The sequence below is a fragment of the Patiria miniata genome, unplaced genomic scaffold (assembly GCF_015706575.1).
Source record: "Patiria miniata isolate m_02_andy unplaced genomic scaffold, ASM1570657v1 HiC_scaffold_16, whole genome shotgun sequence".
Taxonomy (NCBI): Eukaryota; Metazoa; Echinodermata; class Asteroidea; order Valvatida; family Asterinidae; genus Patiria; species Patiria miniata.
In genome coordinates, this window is record NW_024037054.1 from 4,713,998 (window position 1) to 4,735,834 (window position 21,837).

At 40.9% G+C, this 21,837-nt stretch overlaps 1 protein-coding gene across 4 annotated transcripts; it reads right to left on the reverse strand.

Moving 5' to 3' along the window:
* Nucleotides 1-247: 247 nt before the first annotated feature.
* LOC119722728 lies at nt 248-21,837 on the reverse strand. Of its 4 annotated transcripts, none has more exons than XM_038193001.1 (4): nt 21,698-21,837; nt 3,909-4,009; nt 3,267-3,767; nt 248-2,354 (listed from the first exon to the last, which is right to left on the reverse strand). In XM_038193001.1, the coding sequence occupies exons 2-4, from the start codon at nt 3,991-3,993 to the stop codon at nt 1,567-1,569; spliced, it is 1,374 nt and encodes a 457-aa protein (XP_038048929.1). In that variant the 5' UTR covers nt 3,994-4,009; nt 21,698-21,837; the 3' UTR covers nt 248-1,566. The 4 variants fall into 4 exon arrangements, with proteins under 4 accessions (XP_038048929.1, XP_038048928.1, XP_038048931.1 ...); XM_038193000.1 differs by lacking the exon at nt 21,698-21,837 and adding an exon at nt 21,222-21,335; XM_038193003.1 differs by lacking the exon at nt 21,698-21,837 and adding an exon at nt 19,459-19,560.

A 21,837-nucleotide genomic window follows, 5' to 3' on the forward strand; every position in this document is an offset into this window, starting at 1 on the left:
AAATCACAATTTGTGTACCCTCAAATACTTTGCTATTAGAGCATTTTGTGGGCCAATAACTTGAAGGTTTGTAGAGAAGAAGGGCAAAAGGCGTGCACGTGACTGCAAGCTTGTATTTCTGTAATTTGGGTGGAATTGGGCCCTCAAATGGCTCTATTTTTGCAATGGAGTTTAGGCAATCGACTCCCAGAGACCTAAGTGATAATTACACGTACTTCCATTAAAAAAATGCTCACAACTCCAGATCTGCAAGGTGTTTAAAATTTTAATTAAATACATCTAGGCCCTATTGTTTTTTGAGTTGTTGCCCCCAAAACGAGTTTGTTCTGTATTTCAAAATTGAAATGTCGTCCAGTGTTTTGTCATGATGATTGTGTAAAAATATGAGATTAAATTTGATGTGAAACCGTCAAACAACAAAAAAGAATATAACCGAAAGAAATATAATATTTTAAACGCGAAAAATACAAACCGAATGAAAGAACAGAAAGTCAACCTCCGTGGAAAAATCATGAACCACTCGTTACTTGGGCAATAACCCGAGCCCACCAGGCCCAGCTGTATTAAGTTGTAAGTTCGGCCAGTGATCGGTCTTGATGTGTTACATAAGAAGATTCCATTTCGTGAGAAAAACGTCAAACAACAACTGAACGTTTCTTTTGAGAAAGGGCGCGCTAAATAAAACTAGTGGTCTTGCACCGGAACCAAGGGAAACGTGCGCACGTGCCTATTTTAACCCTAAAAGGGCCGGGTTATTTTGACCATCTCTCAGCCGGGGGAGGGGGCAGATTCCGCCCCCCCCCCCGATCTCCGCCATTTTTTCTTTAATATTTAGTTGATTGTCTCAAGGGATTTTTTTCACAATCACTCGTGACAACACTGAGAATAAAGTAAATACGTCGGTGAAGGGCAAAACACAATACCAATATCAATCACCCCGACAAAAATTCCATCTTTTGAAAATATTAAGGTGCAGGCGTATCATGGGTGGTTTATCGGAAAACCAGTCCCTGATTACTTTAATGTGTGTCTTATTCATTAACATGAGATAATAATTACCCTCAAAAGAATTGAAATAAAACCACCAAAAAAGAACCTACAGTATTTTGTTTTAAATCTTTAGGCCTACATTAACACTTAGGCTCACTCCTTGTCCTGAAAATTGAGGTTTTGCTACTAAACAAAACCAAACAAACATTCAAAGCCAAAAAAATAATATCGAACTTTTACAAATCGTATCAAACCAAGTCACCCAAACTAACTACAAAATAATACGATATCATATTTAATTTTCTCCAATCCAGTCAAAACTAATCTATCAAATTAAGTACACTAAATGCAGGCTAAATTAAAACTGAGACCAATCTATAATCGAACCGAAGCAATCAAATTTAATCAAACTGAATTTAATCGAAATCAGCTTCATGAAATGTGAACGAGTGTAGGCCCTATAATGACAAAGGATTCTTTAGGCCTTTAGGATGAAAAATTAAACAAACATTAAAGGAATTACAAACAACCCAAACTTGTGTCAATTGCGTGCTGAAAAAAACTTGCGCAAGCAACCTAAGAGCTAGTGCCGTATACAAAATCAGTGTATTCCTTCATGACCTGACTACGCATTTCGAGAAAGCCAAAATCAGAACCTGGGTAGAATTCGTCAATGGTCTGGTTCTCGCTCACGTAATCGAAATACGGCCAGTACGTAGTGTCGCCAGCGTCGTAATTGTAGCACTGAATGGTGGCGCAGTACTCTTTCCCGGGGTTGCGCAGCTTGTGGGTCTGGTACCAGTTGCGGTTCAGCCAAGTCGCGTCTCCTGCGCACGCCTCGAACGTGAACAGGGGGTCGTGGGAACTGGTCTCCGACTGCTTGTTGTAGATGTCGATGGTGATGGACCCGAACAGGACCTTGATGACGGCATTGGCGTTGCCGTGGTTGTGGATGGGGCTGTAATGGCCCCCTGGCCAAATCTCCAGCACGTACGGGATTCCCGGAGATTTGCCGAGACTGCTGCCCAGCGTGACGCGCAAGTAGGTCTCGTTTGGGTTGTCGCCGAGCTCGCCCACTTTGCTTTCGATCTTGTCCTTCAGGATGCCGTAGGCCAGGCTGTATCGGATGGCGTCCGATAGTAGCACCTTCTCCCCCTCTACCTCCGTGTAATTCAGCTCGCAGTTGGCCACGTTGGAGTACAGCTCTTTGCAGGCCGCCGGCAGGCTGGCAGAGAAGATGTGGTCGCCCCTGTCCAGCTCGAACAGGTTGGCCTTGGAGCTGTCCATGACCGTCGGCGGGAGGTTGCAGATGAGAGGCTGTTTGTCGAACTCAACCATCGGCTCCGTCACTTCGGTTCCCCTTGCTAAAAAGAAACGATTTTTTTCCAGGAAATTGCCTCATCTTTAACAAATACAAAGGCTCTCAATTATTATTTCTTGACGGGCAAAAGCGAACTAATATTAATCCCCACCCAGCCCCCCACAATAAAACACTTCCTGTCCATAACCAATCCTACTCTTTTTACTCCATCTTTTTACTTATACCATTTACTTTATCAAAGCCTAGACCGAATTCCCGGACAGAAAACAATGTACCGAAAATAATCCGGCAAAGACATGTAATAGTTGTCAAAAATAACATGTCCTACTTTAGATCATCAACAACTCTGTTGTTTATCATACGCCATATGAAAAAAATACTCGGTTTCAGAATGTCGATACAGCACTGGAGACGGAAGGCGCGTGCGGCCGAAAGCTCCTGAAAGAATGCAGGATCGCCCCTGATGTCATTGCTCATGCACCTCCTCGGTCGCGAGTTTCGCCAAACGATTGAGGAGGTGTGCAATGACATCAGGGGTGATCCTGCATTCCTTCAGAAGCTTTCGGCCGCAGCAAGCGCCTTCCGCCACCGTCTCCAGGTGTTGTGATCGACATGTAGACATTGGAGGACGCCAAGTCGGAAGTGGCAGATTCTGAAAGTGAGGATGTTTTTTTTCGTTTGGCGTTTAAATCTCACCCTCTTGTACAAAGCTGATGAAACTCACTCCATAAAATGTATCATGCTTTTATTTGCATGCATGATCTAAAAGTTTGGTTTCATTCCACTGGTAATCAACAGAGTTTGCTCAGCACACTTTTTATTTTGCTAGGTTTCTGTTGAAATTTACCCCGATGGTAAAGCATGAAGTGTTTTGTTAGATCATAATTTGCTGGTTAAACTTGTGGTTATATTAATGTTTGTTTTTCCATTGCTATCTAAGTTAATGTATACTTACCGGCATACATCTGTATGCTGGCTTTTTCGTCGTATTGCCTGACGAACTTCTGAACCTCGGCGGTGAAGAACGGCTGCAAGTCTTCCCTGATCTTCATCTGGTCCTCCTCGTCCGTGACCCCCTCCAAGAAGTCGTGCGTCATGAGCGTGCTCTCCTCCATGCGGTAGCCCTTGCCGTACTTCAGCACCAGGTTGTCGCGGTCGTAGCTGTACCAGTACGACACCTTGCCTTCCTCCACCCCGCACCTGGGCGTGTCGGCCTCGGTGACCCGCCTCAGCTCGGTCGGGTTGGCGTCTCCGGCGCTGTTCATGACGAACGAGGCGTAGCCCACGCCGACGTGCAGAGCCAGAACGTTGCTGCTTGGGTCCTCGTCCTCCACGCAGGCGTAGAAGGGCATCATGTGGCGGTCCGTGTTGAAGATCATCACTCCCTGGCCGTTCACGGGGAAAGGCTGCCCCCAAACGCACGGCAACTGGCGATCGTCCGTGACTGGTGTCGCAGCTGCAAACAAAATTGTAGATTTTCGACTGTCAACCCGAAAATAGATTTTCACTGAAACAGAACTTCACTAAAACAATGGTCCCGACATTTGGGTTTCGTTTTTTATATGACTCACCCTGTATTGGATATGACTTAACTCACCTTTGGCGGAGGCCTTAGAAAGCTCGCTTCGCGGTGATGCGGCCTGGCGCAGGGCCGGTCGCTTTGCACGAGACTGGTTCAGCATGGTGACGGAAAAGATGCTGTTGACGGAATTAAAAAGGAAAAAGTGCTTGAGGTTTCTCAAATTTTCACTTTGAACACTTTATATGAGAGGGATCCGAGTGAATAGTTTTGGTTGTGATACAAACTACTCCTCGTCTAAATACAGTAACATGATGTCATAAGGGTAGCAAACTACTCCTCGTCTAAATAAAGTAACATGATGTCATAGGAGAAGTGCACTTCTCCTCTAACTGTAAATTAAGTTTCATTGATAAGAATGATGTCATAAATATTATTAGCAAAGGGAAGCGTGCTTCTCCTCTAACTGTAAATTAAGTTTCATCGATAAGAATGATGTCATAAATATTATTAGCAAAGTGAAGCGTGCTTCTCTCTTTTAAATACAGTAACATGATGTCATAGGAGACGTGCACTTCGCCTCTTTTAAATCTGTGGTTTATAAATTATATTTTGTTAAAGTTACATTATTGTGTTTTAATAAAGTTAAAACTTTGTTTTGTAAACCTAAGAAAACGCTGTTTGTTTATTTATTTGAAAGTAATGATAGAGGGCGCATCAGTCGCTATGAGTCTGTGTTGAGATCTCCAAGAGGGCGACTGTAAATATTAAGAGCCTGGCCTGATTCCGAGACTGAGATATTGGGAGAGTGATATATTGGGAGGGAGATATATTTGGGGAGAGGGGGGGGGGATATATTTTGGGGAGGGGGATCTATTTTGGAGGGGGGGGGGAGGGGGATCACTGGGAGGGGTAAAGTCTGGTACCCTCCCCCTCCTTCTACTGCACAGACAGTTTTTTGGCCGGTAATTTTAATCAATCAAGTAATAATATGAACTCAAAGCACACTATTAATCAGACCTCAACTGCTAGTATATTTGGGGTCATTTTGTTTATATAGTGCAAGAAAAAAAAACACTAGACAGCCGGACTAGTGCAGTCACACACAGCACTAGACCGACGCTAAAATCACTAGACACGGTCCACGGTCCAGTGGATATTTCGAGCCGGCCCTGTACTCTATAGGCTGCCGGCAACCGACGCGTCGCAACGTGTGACTTGTCAAAGATCAACTCATGAAATAAATAGCTAAAAATGTGTGAGAACCAGACGCCAGTCACGCTTTTGATAGATCCATGTGGGCCGATCGTACTTGACCTTCCACCGGTAGCTCGTTATGCGAAGCAGCAAAAATGTTGTTAAAAGTATTTTTGAAGTAGGCTGCCCATTTTCGTACTTCGTTCGTAAAAGAAATATCCTGCACACACAATGCCCGAATTACCCATCCCCTGGGACCTCGACATGATGATTCCTACATGATTGAAGGCTGATCTCGGGATGATTTTATACATGAGAATGCCATGCAATTCATACTAACACGACACCTTTGAAAATAGCTGCAACATAATCCAAGACCATGAAGCTATAAACACTGTAGCCCTACATATACATTTTCTGTGTTTTCTCAATATGCATAGCTAACCACTGAGCCGAAACTCCAACAGGTTTGGTACTTTGTGCACCCTGATAGTAGTATAAGTACCTCGTATACTAAAGATTTTGAGCAATTTTGTTGTTACGAATGAAAACAAATTGCACAAAAGCTAATCATTCAATTTGGCCTACCTATATTTAACATGCTTCAGCGAGTTCCAAAATGTACAGGATTTTAAACTACAACCTAATATGTGTGATGGTTTAGCCGGGTATGTTCCCCAATATCCATGTTCCCAAAAAATACCTATGTTCCCGAAATCCAATACTAACCCTAACGATTTTGGGGAACATAATGTATTGGGGAACATAGGTACACTAACGTATTGGGGTAGCCCCATAAATCGTCGCTTTGCTCACGAAGTGACAAAAACCTCGAAAATCGATAATTATTCGAGTTTGAGTTTTACTGGCCATTTTATTAAAGTTGTCTCAAGGAACAATTTGACCAAGTTTCAAGGCAAAATCTTGTTTACTCTCTTAATTATTGTAAACAAACAATTGACAAAAAGCCTGAAATCGGAAATTTTCATTTTTACGAAATGTAAAAAAGTGTAAAATGTTCTCACGAAGTGACAAAAATTCACCTCGTGAGCAGGGCCGGAGGAATTATACATTGGTTTACACCACTGATCTCTATATAAAGACTGGATAGCTAATACAGAGCCGCACAATGTACGAATTTGACGCCATATTGGTGAGACCGGCTGGTGATCTACAAAGGACAAGTTGCCGTTTTTATAGACAGCATGATTTCTTTTGTAACGTCGCGGTTCACTTGACTTATATTTTGACCACCACCACTGACCAAGGTTAACTACAATTTTTCTAACGTCGTGGTTACTAAAATGCCGCAAATATAACTTTTTCGGCGTTTTGAAATAATAATCACTACGGAAATGTGTCCCTTTTAGAACATCATAATATGTGTACATGACCAAAATGCGCGTCAACTGTTGATACAACGCGCGCGTATTTACGCGTAGAACGTTCGTATTATACGCGGCCATCTTCGTGAGACTGGGGGCGAATAGACCGCTTGCAGACGCGTTCGATAATTGACGCGCTAAGGTGAGCGACGCCATGTTATGGGACAAAATGTGCGTGAATTGATATACGCCTGTCCCACAACATGGCGTCGCGCGCCTTCGCGCGTCGATTATCGAACGCGTCTGCAAGCGGTCTATTGGTCAATATGCAAAGTCTACTGTGTGAATGTTGTATGCATATCCGCTATCCAGTCTTTATATAGAGATCAGTGGTTTACACGCGGCGGGATGGGAGCATACACGCGCGTGCGAATGTTGAAAAAGAACAGACGCGCGCGTGCTCACCCATCGTATGACGCGCAAAAGTAACAAAATGTCGTCAAAAGTACAAATAGGTAAAGCCTCTGCGATTCATGTTCCCACGAAGTGACAAAGAGTCAGGTTGCATACGGTTGAAATCGTGACCGACTGGTCCAAAGCTCCAAACTTGGCAGATAGATTCTTTTAGCCCCAGTGAAGATATTTAGAAGGGGTGACACCTGAAATTTCTTTTTGGGAAGAGTGCCTAATGTGCATAAAGCGTTAATCCCTGTCGTGTAATATATCTATTCCCATATTTGGGTAGATTTTTTTATTTTTGAAAGGTATATTTTGGGAATTTACTTGCATATCCTTACTTAAATAACATTTTCTAAAGAATATCGGAGACTTGAAGATTATGAGGACATAATAAAGATCCATTTCCTTTTCCCTCAGATATTATCAAGTAGTTTGCCAAACCTCAGTATTGATGAACTTCAAATTCACAAAGTTACTTAATGACACAGTTATCCTAACAAAAATAAAAGGGAAATCATGTGAAAAATTACATCATCTTGATATTTAGCCCACAAAAACAAAAAGGGGGAAAATGAGGTGTCCGTAAATTGGGCTAAAAATTACTTGAAGCCTGACGTGGAGGACTTAATCAAGCTCCCCGTTTTTGTGTTCTGGGCTAAATATCACAATGTTGTTGTCCACATGATTTTCCATGAAGTCTTAATCGAGTAACTGTGCCAGTAAGCAACTTGGTGAATTTGAAGCTCATCAATACTATTTGGCAAGACTAATTGATTATATCTGGAGACAAGGTTAATGCGCGCAACTTAGTAGCCATTTCGAATCGTTACTATGTCCTCATAATTATCCAGACAGTCTTAAATGTTTTAGAACATGTTATTGAAGTAAGGATGTGTAAGTGGAATCCCCAAAATGTACTTTTCAAAAAAAAAAAAGTGTACTCAAATGTGGGAATAAATGTATTACACGGTAGGGATTAATGATTGAAGCAAATTAGGCACTCTTCCCCAAAGAATTTCAGGGTCACCCCTTCTAAATATCTTCTCTAAGGCTATAACAGCATATTTGCCAAGTTTGGTGCTTTGGACCACTTGGTCACGATCTTATCAAAAATTGGGTCTAAGCCACCTGACTATCATGAGGGGAAAAGAATAGGCAGGAAAGTCGAAAAAACAGACGCACACTTTGACACATGCTTAGCTTTGGAGAGTCCCAGACGGTGTATAAGCTGTGCTCGCTCGGTCCAATATTTGAATATAATTTTGGAAGTTTAGAAGAGAAATCGGTCCTCGGATAGGGCAATCATCGCCCGATGAATAGTACATGGAAGCGCACATTATTAGAAAACTGTGCATTCTTTGGTGACAGCATTGTCTTGGTTCTCCAAGAAGAAAGCGAGGTAAAAGACAATATATACATTCATAAATAGTTAAACATATTTGCGTTTACACTCACGTAGTATTAGTATACCTGGCGTAAATGATTTTAATCATAAATGGCATAAAGCTAATAATAATTTACTAAATTTGTAAAGTTTTGATATTGTTTATCAATTTATAATAACAAACTGGAGGTTGTAGGAACAACCACACGGTGTTGGGCCATGGATTACCGCAAACTTTGCCACACACATCAACTCAAAATATGCATGTTTAAATCCATGTTTGACTTTTCAACATGCCGCCAGAGGGCGCTCTAACATTTGATGACGTCACCTGTAATATTGTTGTACAGTACTGCCCAGACACTCGAATCGATGAAAGCAAGTTCGCATCTTCTGCCAATTTCGATTAAAAAGGCACTTCCGGTTTTGACCGGAAGGAAGGGTCACGTGATTTTGCACTTAATACCAAAACTGAAGACCCTGCAATATTGTATCGATTGCCATAAAAAACAAATCAAATCTGTAGCAGTTGATTTTATATTGATTTTCAAAGATTAAATCTAGAAATCTTTGATTGCTTGTAATACCATACTTGATGACGTCATTATGACGTCATTACCAGAAAGTTCAAGAGCTATTTTAACTGTGCTATATACAGCCAAATCTTGATTATATCTATCACGGTATAATTTCTAGCAATTTTTGAAAGTTTAAAGGTCTTTTTATTGTAACTTCCGGTCTGATGACGTTATCATTTTTTTTCGCGCACAGGTGTTGCCTGCATTATGGTCATCATGTACATTAACTTTGAAGCGATTACCGCAAACTTCGCCACAGACATCAAGTGAAAATGCGTTTTTGACTTTTTTTTAACCTGCCGCTAGAGGGCGCTCCAACACTTCATGGCGTCACCCATTATTTTTTTTTGAAAGGTCAATCCAGGCAGACACTTCAATCGTTAAAAGCAAGTTCATATCTTTTTCCACTTTCCAATTATTAGGCACTTCCGGTTTCGACCGGAAGGAAGGGTCACGTGATTTTACGCGCACAAAATAAATAAATGTATTAAAAAAATAAAATAAATGTATTACCATGTCGATTCCCGCAAATTTCAGGTTCTGGTCTCTCATGGTTGATTTTATATGGAATTTCAAAGATTAAATTTATTAAACTTTGAAGTGACGTCACGTGATCCGTGATGACGTCATGATTACGTAATTGCAAAAAAGCACATCTGCGGTAGGTTGTGCATTCATGTATTGACAATTGAAGTTCATATATGTTTTCATTTTGACACACAGTTCTGGAGAAGGAATGTGTATAGAAGAAAAAAAAACTAAAAACCCTAGCAAAAACAATAGGTTTTGGGCTAAAGCCCAACACCTAACAATAGGTTTTGGGCTAAAGCCCAACACCTAATAATAGTAAACCCTTACAATAACAAGAGGTGTTGGGCTCAAGGCCCAACACCTAAACAAAAATAAACCGCGTCGCCGCACCACTTTTTGGGCAAGCTCCATACCAGAAACCGGAGATTTTTTTTTTGGCCATAAGGCCAAACAAAAAAAATAAGTCGGTCTCTGGTCAGCGCGCGCGTCGATTTAATCATGCGCGTCAATCTTTGTTTCCCAAAATGTTCCGCTGTAGCTCCAACAGCGCCCTCTGTTGCCGCACCTCCTCAATTATTTTTTATCAAAGAGCACCAAGGAATGGGAAATTGCACCAAGGCAAAAGCTCGAGAGCACCAAGGCAAATTATGGAGGACACCAATGTACATGAGGACACCTAAAAAGCAAAATAGTACCCCACCTTGTCTGTACAATCCAAGCTTGAAGAAAAAAAAAAAAGCCGCGTCCCCGCGTCAATTCCGGAACTTCGGTCTGACCAGAGACCGAATATTTTTTTTTTTTTGGCCTAAGCACTATTTTTTTTCACAAAGGCATAGTATCGGATGAGCTGAACTTGGACAGGTTTTTTAAACAATGCATTAGAATTATAGGCGTTGGTCTCGGTAGAATGTACGATGTGTTATCAGTTTATTTACTCAAAGTATCCGTAGAATGAAATAGGAATCGACTTGAATCGAATCCAGCTGGAATAGACGAAACACAAGATATACAAATGTTTCCGGGGACGTTCGATATAAGACAGCCATCAGGAATAATCTTTGAGGCCCGCGACTGGCTGCATAAGTTAGATCACGAAGTCGAGCTTTGATACTGTGACACTCGTGTTAAAAACTTTAGTCAGAATGGACGAGCAACTATACGGTCAAACTTGACCGGTACTTTAGAATCAGCTGGGGCTGAAACGATCGGCTTGCATTTCCTGAAAATTGCAGTTAAGTTCTTAAAATAAAAAGAAAGAAACCGAGAAATAATTTGACACAGTTGTTTTTAAGGCTGGTACTTATAAGAAAGAGGACCTACCTTGAAGCCGTTGTATGCGGAGGATGCTACGGTAGCTATAAGCTTACGAAGGAAACGAAATCGAATTTAATGTACAATATTTTCAGTACTTCGTTTCACACCACCAACTGTCTTACTGATGGGTTGCTCTTCAAGTGAAATAAATAGCAACCGTGGGGCTTGAAATTTATCACGAAGTGTTAAACCTATTTGCTTGTACATTAGCTTACAGCAACCGCCCCATCCGAGCTCACAGATGACTAATTAAGCCCCGCCCAGTGGTGTTTGACCAATCACAGCCCTGATTTAATGTCCGACAAGCGTGCACAACTTTACGTCCGACATGCGTGCGCGCATCATGTATCGGAAACATTAAACTTACACAACACGTGGTTTTTGGTTATAATAATACGTGCACAGTGGGCGGGGCCTAATGGGCCGATCTATTGCTTTGCAACCTCCGTCCCACGGTGTCGAGCAGTACGCTCCCAGTGCCTGCAGGCTTTCTCAACCTGGTATTTGACCTTTAATTGTGCGTGTTAAAAAATCTTGCACATGCACTAGGTACGCAGGCGTGGATCCGGTGGGTGTCAAACACCCCCCCCCCCCGTTTTGATTCAAAACAATTATGACAATGATAGCAATGTGCATGATCGTCAGATTTGAACAGCGCCCCCATCGGATATTGCTTTCTAAAGTACAAAATGAAGATTTGCGCATTACCGTATTTTATGGTTTGTTGGAAAAGGGAACTGGATTAGATATATTTATTTTGGATTTGCATATTTATTTAGAAAACACATGTTCCGGACAAAAGGTATTTCAATTAAGTTCTCACAAATATGGGTCATAGTGTGTTTTTTTCCCCTCAAACTTCCTCATTACGTGTATTTCACAAACAATACTGAGAAAACCTATGTTTTTGGGTTCACTTTTTCGTGGAACAACCATGGCGTCACAGGTTCTAAAATGGGCCTATACTACGTAAAGCAGGGTTTGCACTTTAAATGTTGTCTTTGGGAAAGAGGAACTATGTGCTTCATATTTATTTTCAAAACACGTAGGCTTGTGCCGAACGAAGGTTTCAAACTAAAACGGAATCACCGTAAACCGTGTGGTCATGCATTAATTTCATTTTTAAGCTTCCTCATTGTTTTCGCACACAGTTTTGTTTAACAACACTGTGTTTTTCGAAAATATCAAGGTACAACCATGAAGTTCTAAACGTTATCCACAAAGCAAGATTTGCACTTTACAAGTGACAGAGTAGATTTAATGAGGGAACCATATTTTTTATGTTCAATTGTAAACACAGACGATATGTTCTTGCAACATGTTCACAAAATAATCATGTATTTTTTTGTACTCTCAAACCAGTCCTCATGTTTGTCGGGGCATTCGGGAACAACAGTACTAGTCTACTACATAAGTTCTAAATCATAATGTACCGATCGAGTCATCATCGGCGACCAGTGGGCCCCCATGCGCATAAGGCGGCCATCTCCGATTATCAACGTCTGCAGCGCAGCACGCCCAGTTTCTGGGTCCGCGATATGGGGTTGGGCCCGCGTGGTAATGAGTAATTCTTCTATAAAATCTGCACCAATCACGATTTGACTGCCCGCAAATTCTCTGCTACATTTGCCATAAAATGATGAACTTGGGAACATTTGCCATGAACTTGAGGGTCACAGTTAAATATAAAAAAACGAGAGGTTGTAGGAACAACCACACGGTGTTGGGCCATGGATTACCGCAAACTTTGCCATACACATCAACGCAAAATATGCATGTTTAAAACTTTTCAACATGCCGCCAGAGGGCGCTCTAACATTTGATGACGTCAAATGTAATATGTAAAATGTTTGTACAGTACTGCCTAGGCAGTCACTCACATCGTTGAAAGCAAGTTCGCATCTTCTGCCAATTTCAAATAATAAGGCACTTCCGGATTCGACCGGAAGGAAGGGTCACGTGATTTTGCACTTATACCAAAACTGAAGACCCTGCAATATTGTATCGATTGCCATAAAAAACGAAACCATGACGTCATTATGACGTCATTACCAGAAAGTTCAAGCGCTATTTTAACTCTGCTATATACAGTCAAATCTTGATTATATCTATCACTGTATATTTTCTAGCAATTTTTGAAGGTTTAAAGGTCTTTTTATTGTAACTTCCGGTCTGATGACGTAATCATTTTTTTTTCGCGCACAGGTGTTGTCTGCATTATGGTCATCATGTACACAACATTTGAAGCGATTACCGCAAACTTCGCCACAGACATCAAGTGAAAATGCGTTTTTGACGTTTTTTAACCTGCCGCTAGAGGGCGCTCCAACACTTCATGGCGTCACCCATTATTTTTTTGAAAGGTCAATCCAGGCAGACACTTCAATCGTTTAAAGCAAGTTCATATCTTTTTCCACTTTCAAATTATTAGGCACTTCCGGTTTCGACCGGAAGGGAGGGTCACGTGATTTTACGCGCACAAAATAAAATGAAGATCATGTATTACCATGTCGATTCCCGCAAATTGCAGGTTCCGGTCTCTCACGGTTGATTTTATATGGAATTTCAAAGATTAAATTTATTAAACTTTGAAGTGACGTCACGTGACCCGTGATGACGTCATGATTACGTAATTGCAAAAAAGCACATCTGCAGTAGGTTGTGCATTCATGTATTGACAATTGAAGTTCATATATGTTTTCATTTTGACACACAGTTCTGGAGAAGGAATGTGTATAGAAGAAAACAAAAACTAACTAGAGTTTGAGGACAAACACACGGTGTTGGGCTAGAGGTTTGGCTTTTTCGCATTGTTGACTGTTGATTGTTGTTGTTGATTATTAATGTTGATTGTTGATTGTTGGTTGTTTATGTTGATGTTGATTGTTGATGGTTGATGTTGATGTTGATTGTTGATTGAATTTGACGGTGGTTGTTCATGTTGATGTCGATTGTTGATTGTTGATAGTTGATTGGTGTTGTTGGATAACGATTATTGATGTTGATTGTCGATATTTGTTGATGTTGATGTCGATGTTGATTTTGATTGTTGATGTTGATGTTGATGTTGGTTGTTGATAGTTGATTGTTGATGTTGACTGTTGATTGTTGATTGTCATGATTGTTGATGTAAATTGTTGATAGTTGATTGCTGATGTTGATTGTTGATTGTCGAAAGTTGATTGTCGAAAGTTGATTGTTGATGTTGATTGTTGATGTTCATGTTGATGTTCATTGTTGATGTTGATATTGATGTTGATTGTTGATCGTTGATTGTCAAACGTTGATTGTTGATGTTGATTGTTGATGTTGATTGTTGATTGATGATTAATGATGTTGATTGTTGATGTTGATGTTAATATTGATTGTTGATTGTTGAAGTTGATGTTAAGGGTGAGGTTCAATTGAGGGTTGAAAAATAGCGCGTGTAGTTATTATACAGAGGATAGTTTAAAAAAGTCAGGTGAGGATCTGCACGCACACATGCTGCTGTACTGTAAACTTATCAAGTACAATTGTTACAAAAACCCATTAAATAGCTCATATCTCTAAAAGTAAATGTCGCACACCATTAGCGCAATACAAAATATTGCTCGTCATACTCTCTTCACCCAAATGCGCATGTTTTTAGCGCCCAATTTCAAAAAAGCGCCCAATTGGGCGCTTTTGCCAGCCCAATTTTTGAGTATCATATGACGTCATCAGAAGTCAAAAATGTGCTTGCGTTCAGAAGTTGTCATAATAAACGTGTACAAAACACTGGTAAACACTTAAAATACATCGGTTCATCAAACAGCCGTTACATGTAGCTCAATATTTAACATACAACAGTTGTAAAACCAGACACTCACGAAGCTAGCACGGGGATTTCCCTTTTGTACGTAATCCGTTGTAAACACAATGTACGTGGCATGAGATAAGCGTTTCAAGACATAGGCGTGTTCAACTTCAAATTTCAAGGGGGCTGCAGGGCATGTTTTAGTTAATGTATTGAAAAGAATCTTTGGGAAGTTTTAGACCTTTTATTAAAGTGCCATTTTAAGCACAAAACTTGATTATATCTTTGACGGTTGATTGTTTTAGCAATTTTCAAAGGAAAATAGTTTTTTTCTTTGTAACTTCCGGTCTGATGACGCAATCAATTTTTTTTCGCGCACAGGCCTTGTCTGCATTAAGGTCATCATGTATAATAATTTTAAAGCGATTATCGCAAATTTCGCCACAGACTTAAACTGAAAATGCGTTTTGGACATTTTTTTACCAGCCGCTAGAGGGCGTTCTAACTCTTCATGACGTCACCGATCATTTTTTTGAAAAGTTCAGCCCACTCACAGACTTACATCGTTAAAAGTAAGTTCATATCTTTTTCCACTTTCAAATTATTAGGCACTTCCGGTTTCGACCGGAAGGAAGGGTCACGTTATTTTGCACGCACAAGATAAATTGAAGATCATGTATTATCATGTAGATTACCGCAAAATTCAAGTTTCGGTCTCTGACAGTTGATTTTATATTGAATTTCAAAGGTTGAATTTATTATTTTTCGAAGTGACGTCACGTGACCCACGATGACGTCATGATGACGTAATTGCAAAAAAGCACATCTTCAGTGGGTTGTACATTCATGTTTTGACAATTGAAGTTCATATATGTTTTCATTTTGACAAACTGTTCCGGAGAAGAATTTGCAAATTTTTGCAAAGGAGAATAGTCAACAAACACAAAAATACACTAGAGTTTGAGGACAAACACACGGTGTTGGGCTAGAGGTTTGGCTTTTTCACATTGTTTGATGTTGATTGTTGTTGTTGATTGTTAATGTTGATTGTTGATGTTGATTGTTGGTTGTTTATGTTGATTGTTGATTGATGATATGTTGATTGTTGGTTGTTTATGTTGATTGTTGATTGATGATGTTGATTGTTGATTGAATTTGACGGTGGTTGTTCATGTCGATTGTTGATTGTTGACAGTTGATAGGTGTTGTTGATTAACGATTATTGAAGTTGATTGTTGATGATTGTTGATGTGGGTTGTCGATGTTGATTTTTGTTGTGGATTGTTGGTGTTGATCGTTGATTGTTGATGTTGATTGTTGATTGTTGATGCTAATGTTGATTGTTGATGTTGATTGTTGATGTTGCTGTTGATTGTTGATGTTGATTGTTGATGTTAATGTTGATTGTTGATTGATGATTTTGATTGTTGATGTTGATTGTTGATGTTAATGTTGATTGTTGATTGTTGATGTTGATTGTTGATGTTGATTGTTGATGTTGATGTTGATTGTTGATGTTGATGTTGAGGGTTGAGGGTTAAAAAATAGCGCGTGGAGTAATTATACAGAGGATCTGCACGCACGTATGGTGCTGTACTGTAAACTTATCTAGTACAATTGTAACAAAAACCCACCAAATAGCTCATATCTCTTAAAGTAAAGGTCGCACACCATTGGCGCAATTCAAGATATTGCTCGCCATACCCTCTTAACCCCAATGCCCATGTTTGTAGAAAAAAGCGCCCAATTTAAAAAAGCGCCCAATTGGGCGCTTTCGCCAGCCCAATGGTTGAATATCATATAAGGGGAAGTTCCCTTTTACGCAATCGTAGCACACTATTTTTCGGGATTTTCCCTTTGTACGCAATTATCCCCATTTGCTGTACACACAATGTACGTGGCATTAAATGAGCGTTTCAATGCATAGGCGTGTTCACTTTCAAACTTCAAGGGGGCTGCAGGGCAACTTCTAGTAAATTTATTGTAACGAAACCTTAGGAAGTTTTAGACCTATTATTGAAGTGCCATTTAAAGCACAAAACTGGATTATATCTCTGACGGTTGATTTTTTTAGCAATTCTCAAAGGAAAAGAGGTCTTTTCATTGTAACTTCCGGTCTGATGACGTAATCATTATTTTTTTGCGTACAGGTCTTGTCTGCATTAAGGTCATTATGTATATTAATTTTGAAGCGATTACCGCAAATTTCGCCACAGACATCAACTGAAAATGCGTTTTGGACATTTTTTAACCTGCCGCTAGAGGGCGCTCGAACACTTGATGGCGTCACCGATCATTTTTTTTGAAAGATCAACCCACCCACAGGCTAACATCGTTGAAAGCAAGTTCATATCTTTTTCCACTTTTGAATTAATAGGCACTTCCGGTTTCGACCGGAAGGAAGGGTCATGTGATTTTACGCACACAAGATTAATTGAAGAGCATGTATTATCATGTCGATTCCCGCAAAATTCAAGTTCCGGTCTCTCACGGTTGATTTTATATTGAATTTCAAAGATTAAATTTATTATTTTTTGAAGTGACGTCACGTGACCCATGATGACGTCATAATGACGTAATTGCAAAAAAGCACATCTTCAGTGGGTTGTGCATTCATGTATTGACAATTAAAGTTCATATTACTTTTCATGTTTACAAACAGTTCCGGAAACGAATGTGTCTTGGAGAAATAAAAAAAAAAAAAAAAAAAAATAGTAAATTCTTACAATAACAATAGGTGTTGGGCTCAGGCCCAACACCTAAAAACCCTAGCAAAAACAATAGGTTTTGGGCTAAAGCCCAACACCTAAAAAGGGTCCCAGGTTATTTTGAACCGGGTACATGTGCTAGCAATGTAAATGCGGTGCCAGGGAAGTACCGAGCCTAGAGACAACTTTATGCCATTACAACGTTACATAATTATATCAACCGATTGTTACCGCTTCTCGTTAACCGACGCAAACCGCGGCAGCACAAACCGACAACTGGTGTGGGTCGTTATTCCCTTGAATTTCGGTTTTATCAAAAACATGTGCATGTATTGAGAAAATCAAATCAACAACGCACACGCAGACTCCTGCAGCACATGTGCATGCATGCGAATAAATAAAGCAAACTGTGGCGAGGCGTTGCGAACGAGATCCCGGTTGCGACCGCTAGATGATGAGGTAGGCCTACATACTCGCTTTTGTATGGTGGCCCTGAAGGGACATCGCATATCGAAAACGTGTGCGCATACGTATGCGATGTCGCGAAATTTATCGCGAATATGTGCGCACACGTTTGCGATGTCGCGAAATTTATCGCGAATATGTGCGCACACGTATGCGATGTCGTGAAACAATTCGCGAATTTGTGCGCACACGTATGCGAATTTGTTTGCAATGTCGTGAATTTTATTGCATACCTTGTCGCATACCTTTCAGTAAAATTCCTAATGAACTGGGGAGTTCGGGACTTTGAAATTTGCGCGCAAGTTTGAAACTTGCGCGCGCAAATTTCAAACTAGCGCAAGTAGCAAGTTTGCGCTCGACAGTACTAGTAGTAACGATTGCACGAGGAACAGCGTGCGCGCGAAGGTTTATTAGTCCGACCCTATTTATATCTAACAGTAGTACAGTACGTCTAGATTCCAGACTAGCTGCTACAACTCCCCAGTTCATTAGGAATTTTACTGAAAGGTATGCGACAAGGTATGCAATAAAATTCACGACATTGCAAACAAATTCGCATACGTGTGCGCACATATTCGCGAATTGTTTCACAACATCGCATACGTGTGCGCACATATTCGCGATTAATTTCACGACATCGCATACGTGTGCGCACATATTCGCGATAAATTTTGCGACATCGCATACGTGTGCGCACATATTCGCGATAAATTTCGCAACATCGCATACGTATGCGCACACGTTTGCGATATGCGATGTCCCTTCAGGGCCACCATACTTTTGGTATTTTCAACCTATTTGCACCGCTAGCGACGTAGAGGGCGGACGAGTATACATCAGAAGTTTAATCCGGTGTCATGTGAAAATCGGACTCGTATTAAAATCGGACTCTTTTACCCTTTTATTGGTTAAACCCTCTCACGTGACCGGTCCCCCTCCTAATTATCTATGCATGAGCATGCGCAATATCACCAATGAGTCCGTATTTTATAAAACCTAAATTCATGCTGCACCGGCTGTGGCAGGGATGAACCGTGAGGTGACGCAGAAGCGGTAAGGTAAAGGAGATTTAAGTTATCCTCTCGAGTTTGGACATAAAAGGTCGCCTGGTGTTTTTTTTTTGCCCCGCCCACCCTCCTCAGCAAGGTCGCTTGTTCGGACTCTGGTTTCTACGCTCGAATCTTTCTTCCCCATAGGAAGGGTGTGCATGGACTTATAAAAAGCCTATAGGGTCATTTGCTTTTCATGCATATTGGTTGTTTCCAATAATAAAACGGGTAACACCACTCAAATTCTGTTGAAGTTTTAGCTCAGTAGATAGTACACTTTTCGAGAAAACAAAAACAATACACATGATCACTACACACGATTTCGTCAATAGCACTCTTTTTTCTAAAGTCAGTTAATATTAACTGATCGTTGGGATTCACCTACAATAAATTTCACGGGGTGTACGGTACTAGTCTATAATCCAAGGCTAAGTAAGCTTGTCGATAGTTAGTCGGTATTTACTTTTCGGATAAATGCAAATGATATATGCCTTTAACAAATGATATTGGTAAAATACGAGACATTTCAAAATACGGTACTTTATCACGGATAATTATGAGAGGAAAAAAAAAAGACATTTGGAGAGGACCAAGTTTGGGTAAAATAAACGGAAATAAGTTTTGATGTGTTTGATGTTTCCCCTTAAATTGTGTTTGTGTCATTACTGACCTCTTTGCGGGCCCTTGTGAACATCAAAGTTTGACAAAGTTAGACATGTTTTTGGACATGGTGGAAGTGTGGCCTTTATTTACGGAGATAATCCAGTAAATTGGCCACATTAATGGGGCTAGTATTGGGGAACATTGGGTACACCCCGTCTAGCCAAGCGACAAACTTACCGGATGAAGTTCACAGGAATTCGTGGGTGGTGTTTAGGTGTATCTCCTGTGCTGGCTCAGGCTTACAAGAGGCAGGTACCGGTGTAACGTGAATATCCGACTCCATGAAATGTGGACTCATTGGTAGTGCTGCGCACGCGTGAGTACGATAATATGCTATTTTTAGGATCGTTTCGGGAGAGTGACCTGTCACGTGCGAGGGATCAACCAATAATAGGGAAATAGGGGTCCGATTTTCATAGGAGTCGGATTTTCATGTGACACCGGGAGCCCAGGGCTTAATATAGGGTGCAGCGCTATCATGTGATCATGCTGCTGCAAAGCATGCCCATAAATGGGTAGAACTATTTTGCATAATAATAATAACGACGAATTGCGTTTCCCTCCACCAATCAAACCTGACCAAGTGTCCCTGTTGGGCATGAAAGTAGTCTAGGGGCTAGACGCTGTTCTTGTTTGCTACGCCGATAACCCGCCACCGCGATAACCGGCCACCGCGAGAGGGCGCTATCACGACCAACCAATATCACCCACGAACCTGTCAGAACAACGTCTAGGGCACTGATCTCTATATAATAAGACTGGATAGCGGATAAAGAGCCACACAATGAATGAATTTGACGCCATATTGGTGAGACCACTGATCTTTATATAAAGACTGGATAGAATAGAGAGCCGCACAATGAATGAATTTGACGTCATATTGGTGAGACTGTGAGACCGCGGCTGGTGATCTACACAGGACAAGTTGCCGTCTTTATAGACAGCATGATTTCTTTTGTAACATCGCGGTTCACTTGACTTATATTTTGACCACCACCACTGACCAAGGTTTACAATTTTTCTAACGACGTGGTTTACTTGTTTAATGCCGCAGTTCACTTTTTCGGCGTTTTGGAAAAATAATCACTACGGAAATGTGTCCCTTTTAGAACTTCATAATAATGTGTACGTGACTAAAGTGCGCGTCAACTGTTGATACAACGCGCGCGTATATATACGCGCTGAACGTTCGTATTATACGCAGCCATCTTCGTAAGACCGGGGGCGAATTGGCCAATATGCAAAGTCTACTGTGTGAATGCTGTATGGATATCCGCTATCCAGTCCGATAGAGATCAGTGGGTGAGACCCATTGATCTCCATATACACATAATAATCACTACGGGAATGTGTCCTTTTTAGAACATCATAATATGTGTACGTGACCAAAATGTGCGTCAACTGTTGATACAACGCGCGCTGACGATACGCGTAGAACGTTCGTATCATACGCGGCCATCTTCATGAGACCGGGGGCGAATTGTTCAATATGCAAAGTTTACTGTGTGAATTGTGTATGGATATCCGCTATCCAGTCTTAATATAGAGATCAGTGGTCTAGGGTACTTGCTTAAAGCTTACAGTCCATCATTTGTAATTTGTGCATTTTGTTCGTTTGAAGCAACAAAAGAGTTCAAAATCTAATGAAGGATACTGGGCAACTACCCTGATGAAGGGCAACTACCCTGAGGAAGAATTTTCTCGACAGCCCGCAATACCATCCTTTTTAATGTAAATGTATTCATTAACATAATGTACATGCGGCCATTGGTCTCAAAAATTATCCCACCTTTAAGCATCTAACAAGTCAAGGCTTCATTAGAAACATGCATTTACAACGAATTTCTTGAAACCTATAAAGAGAAACTCAACCCCTATAAACCGTAAAAACCCCAGTATTTGCCTCTTTAACGAATGCCTGAAACCAAAGACAAACTAACCTCTATAGCATCGTAAACGTCGGCCATGATTTCGTTGTCACTCAGCAATCTTTCAAACGATCTGTGTGCTATGGCACAAGAAACGATCTCCACCCTCGCCTACGCAGGAACAAAGGACCACGCCTGAACGCAATAATGCGGAACCATAATGAAGGCACGTGTGAATTACAGGTATGCGCACCGATCCGATATGTATGCCACTCAATCCAAAGCCAAGACGAATTCACCAATCCAAAATGGAAGAAAATGGATTCCATAAAAATCGACAAGTTGATGCTACCATGCCAAGCAGAAATAAACCCTCCATAATACCAAATAAATAACAAACCCAAACACGCACCGGAGCACGCATCCATGCAAAGTCAAGGGTATTCTGCACCCTCGGCATGTCGTATACAAATGAACAACATACCTGAACACCCCGTTTTTTAAAATTATATATATATTTTTTGGTCATTTAAGGATACAAAATTAACCATGGGTCATCCCTCTTGAATCTTCCCGCATGCAGCACTGTTCCTCTACTTGTTCCGGCAATACATGAGCTATGGGGAGAGATATTTGGCCATAATCGGACAGCCCGATAGCCAAAGCGCCCGATCGCGGGGCCGGCAGA

What these genes read in the sequence shown, in the direction of transcription:
- LOC119722728 (XM_038193001.1), bottom strand. Translation starts at nt 3,993, where the DNA reads ATGCTGAACCAGTCTCGTGCAAAGCGACCGGCCCTGCGCCAGGCCGCA. An exon ending in TTCTAAGGCCTCCGCCAAAG is followed by an intron (nt 3,768 to 3,908) that starts GTGAGTTAAGTC and finishes TTTTGTTTGCAG; the next exon opens with CTGCGACACCAGTCACGGAC. An exon ending in CAGCATACAGATGTATGCCG is followed by an intron (nt 2,355 to 3,266) that starts GTAAGTATACAT and finishes GTTTCTTTTTAG; the next exon opens with CAAGGGGAACCGAAGTGACG.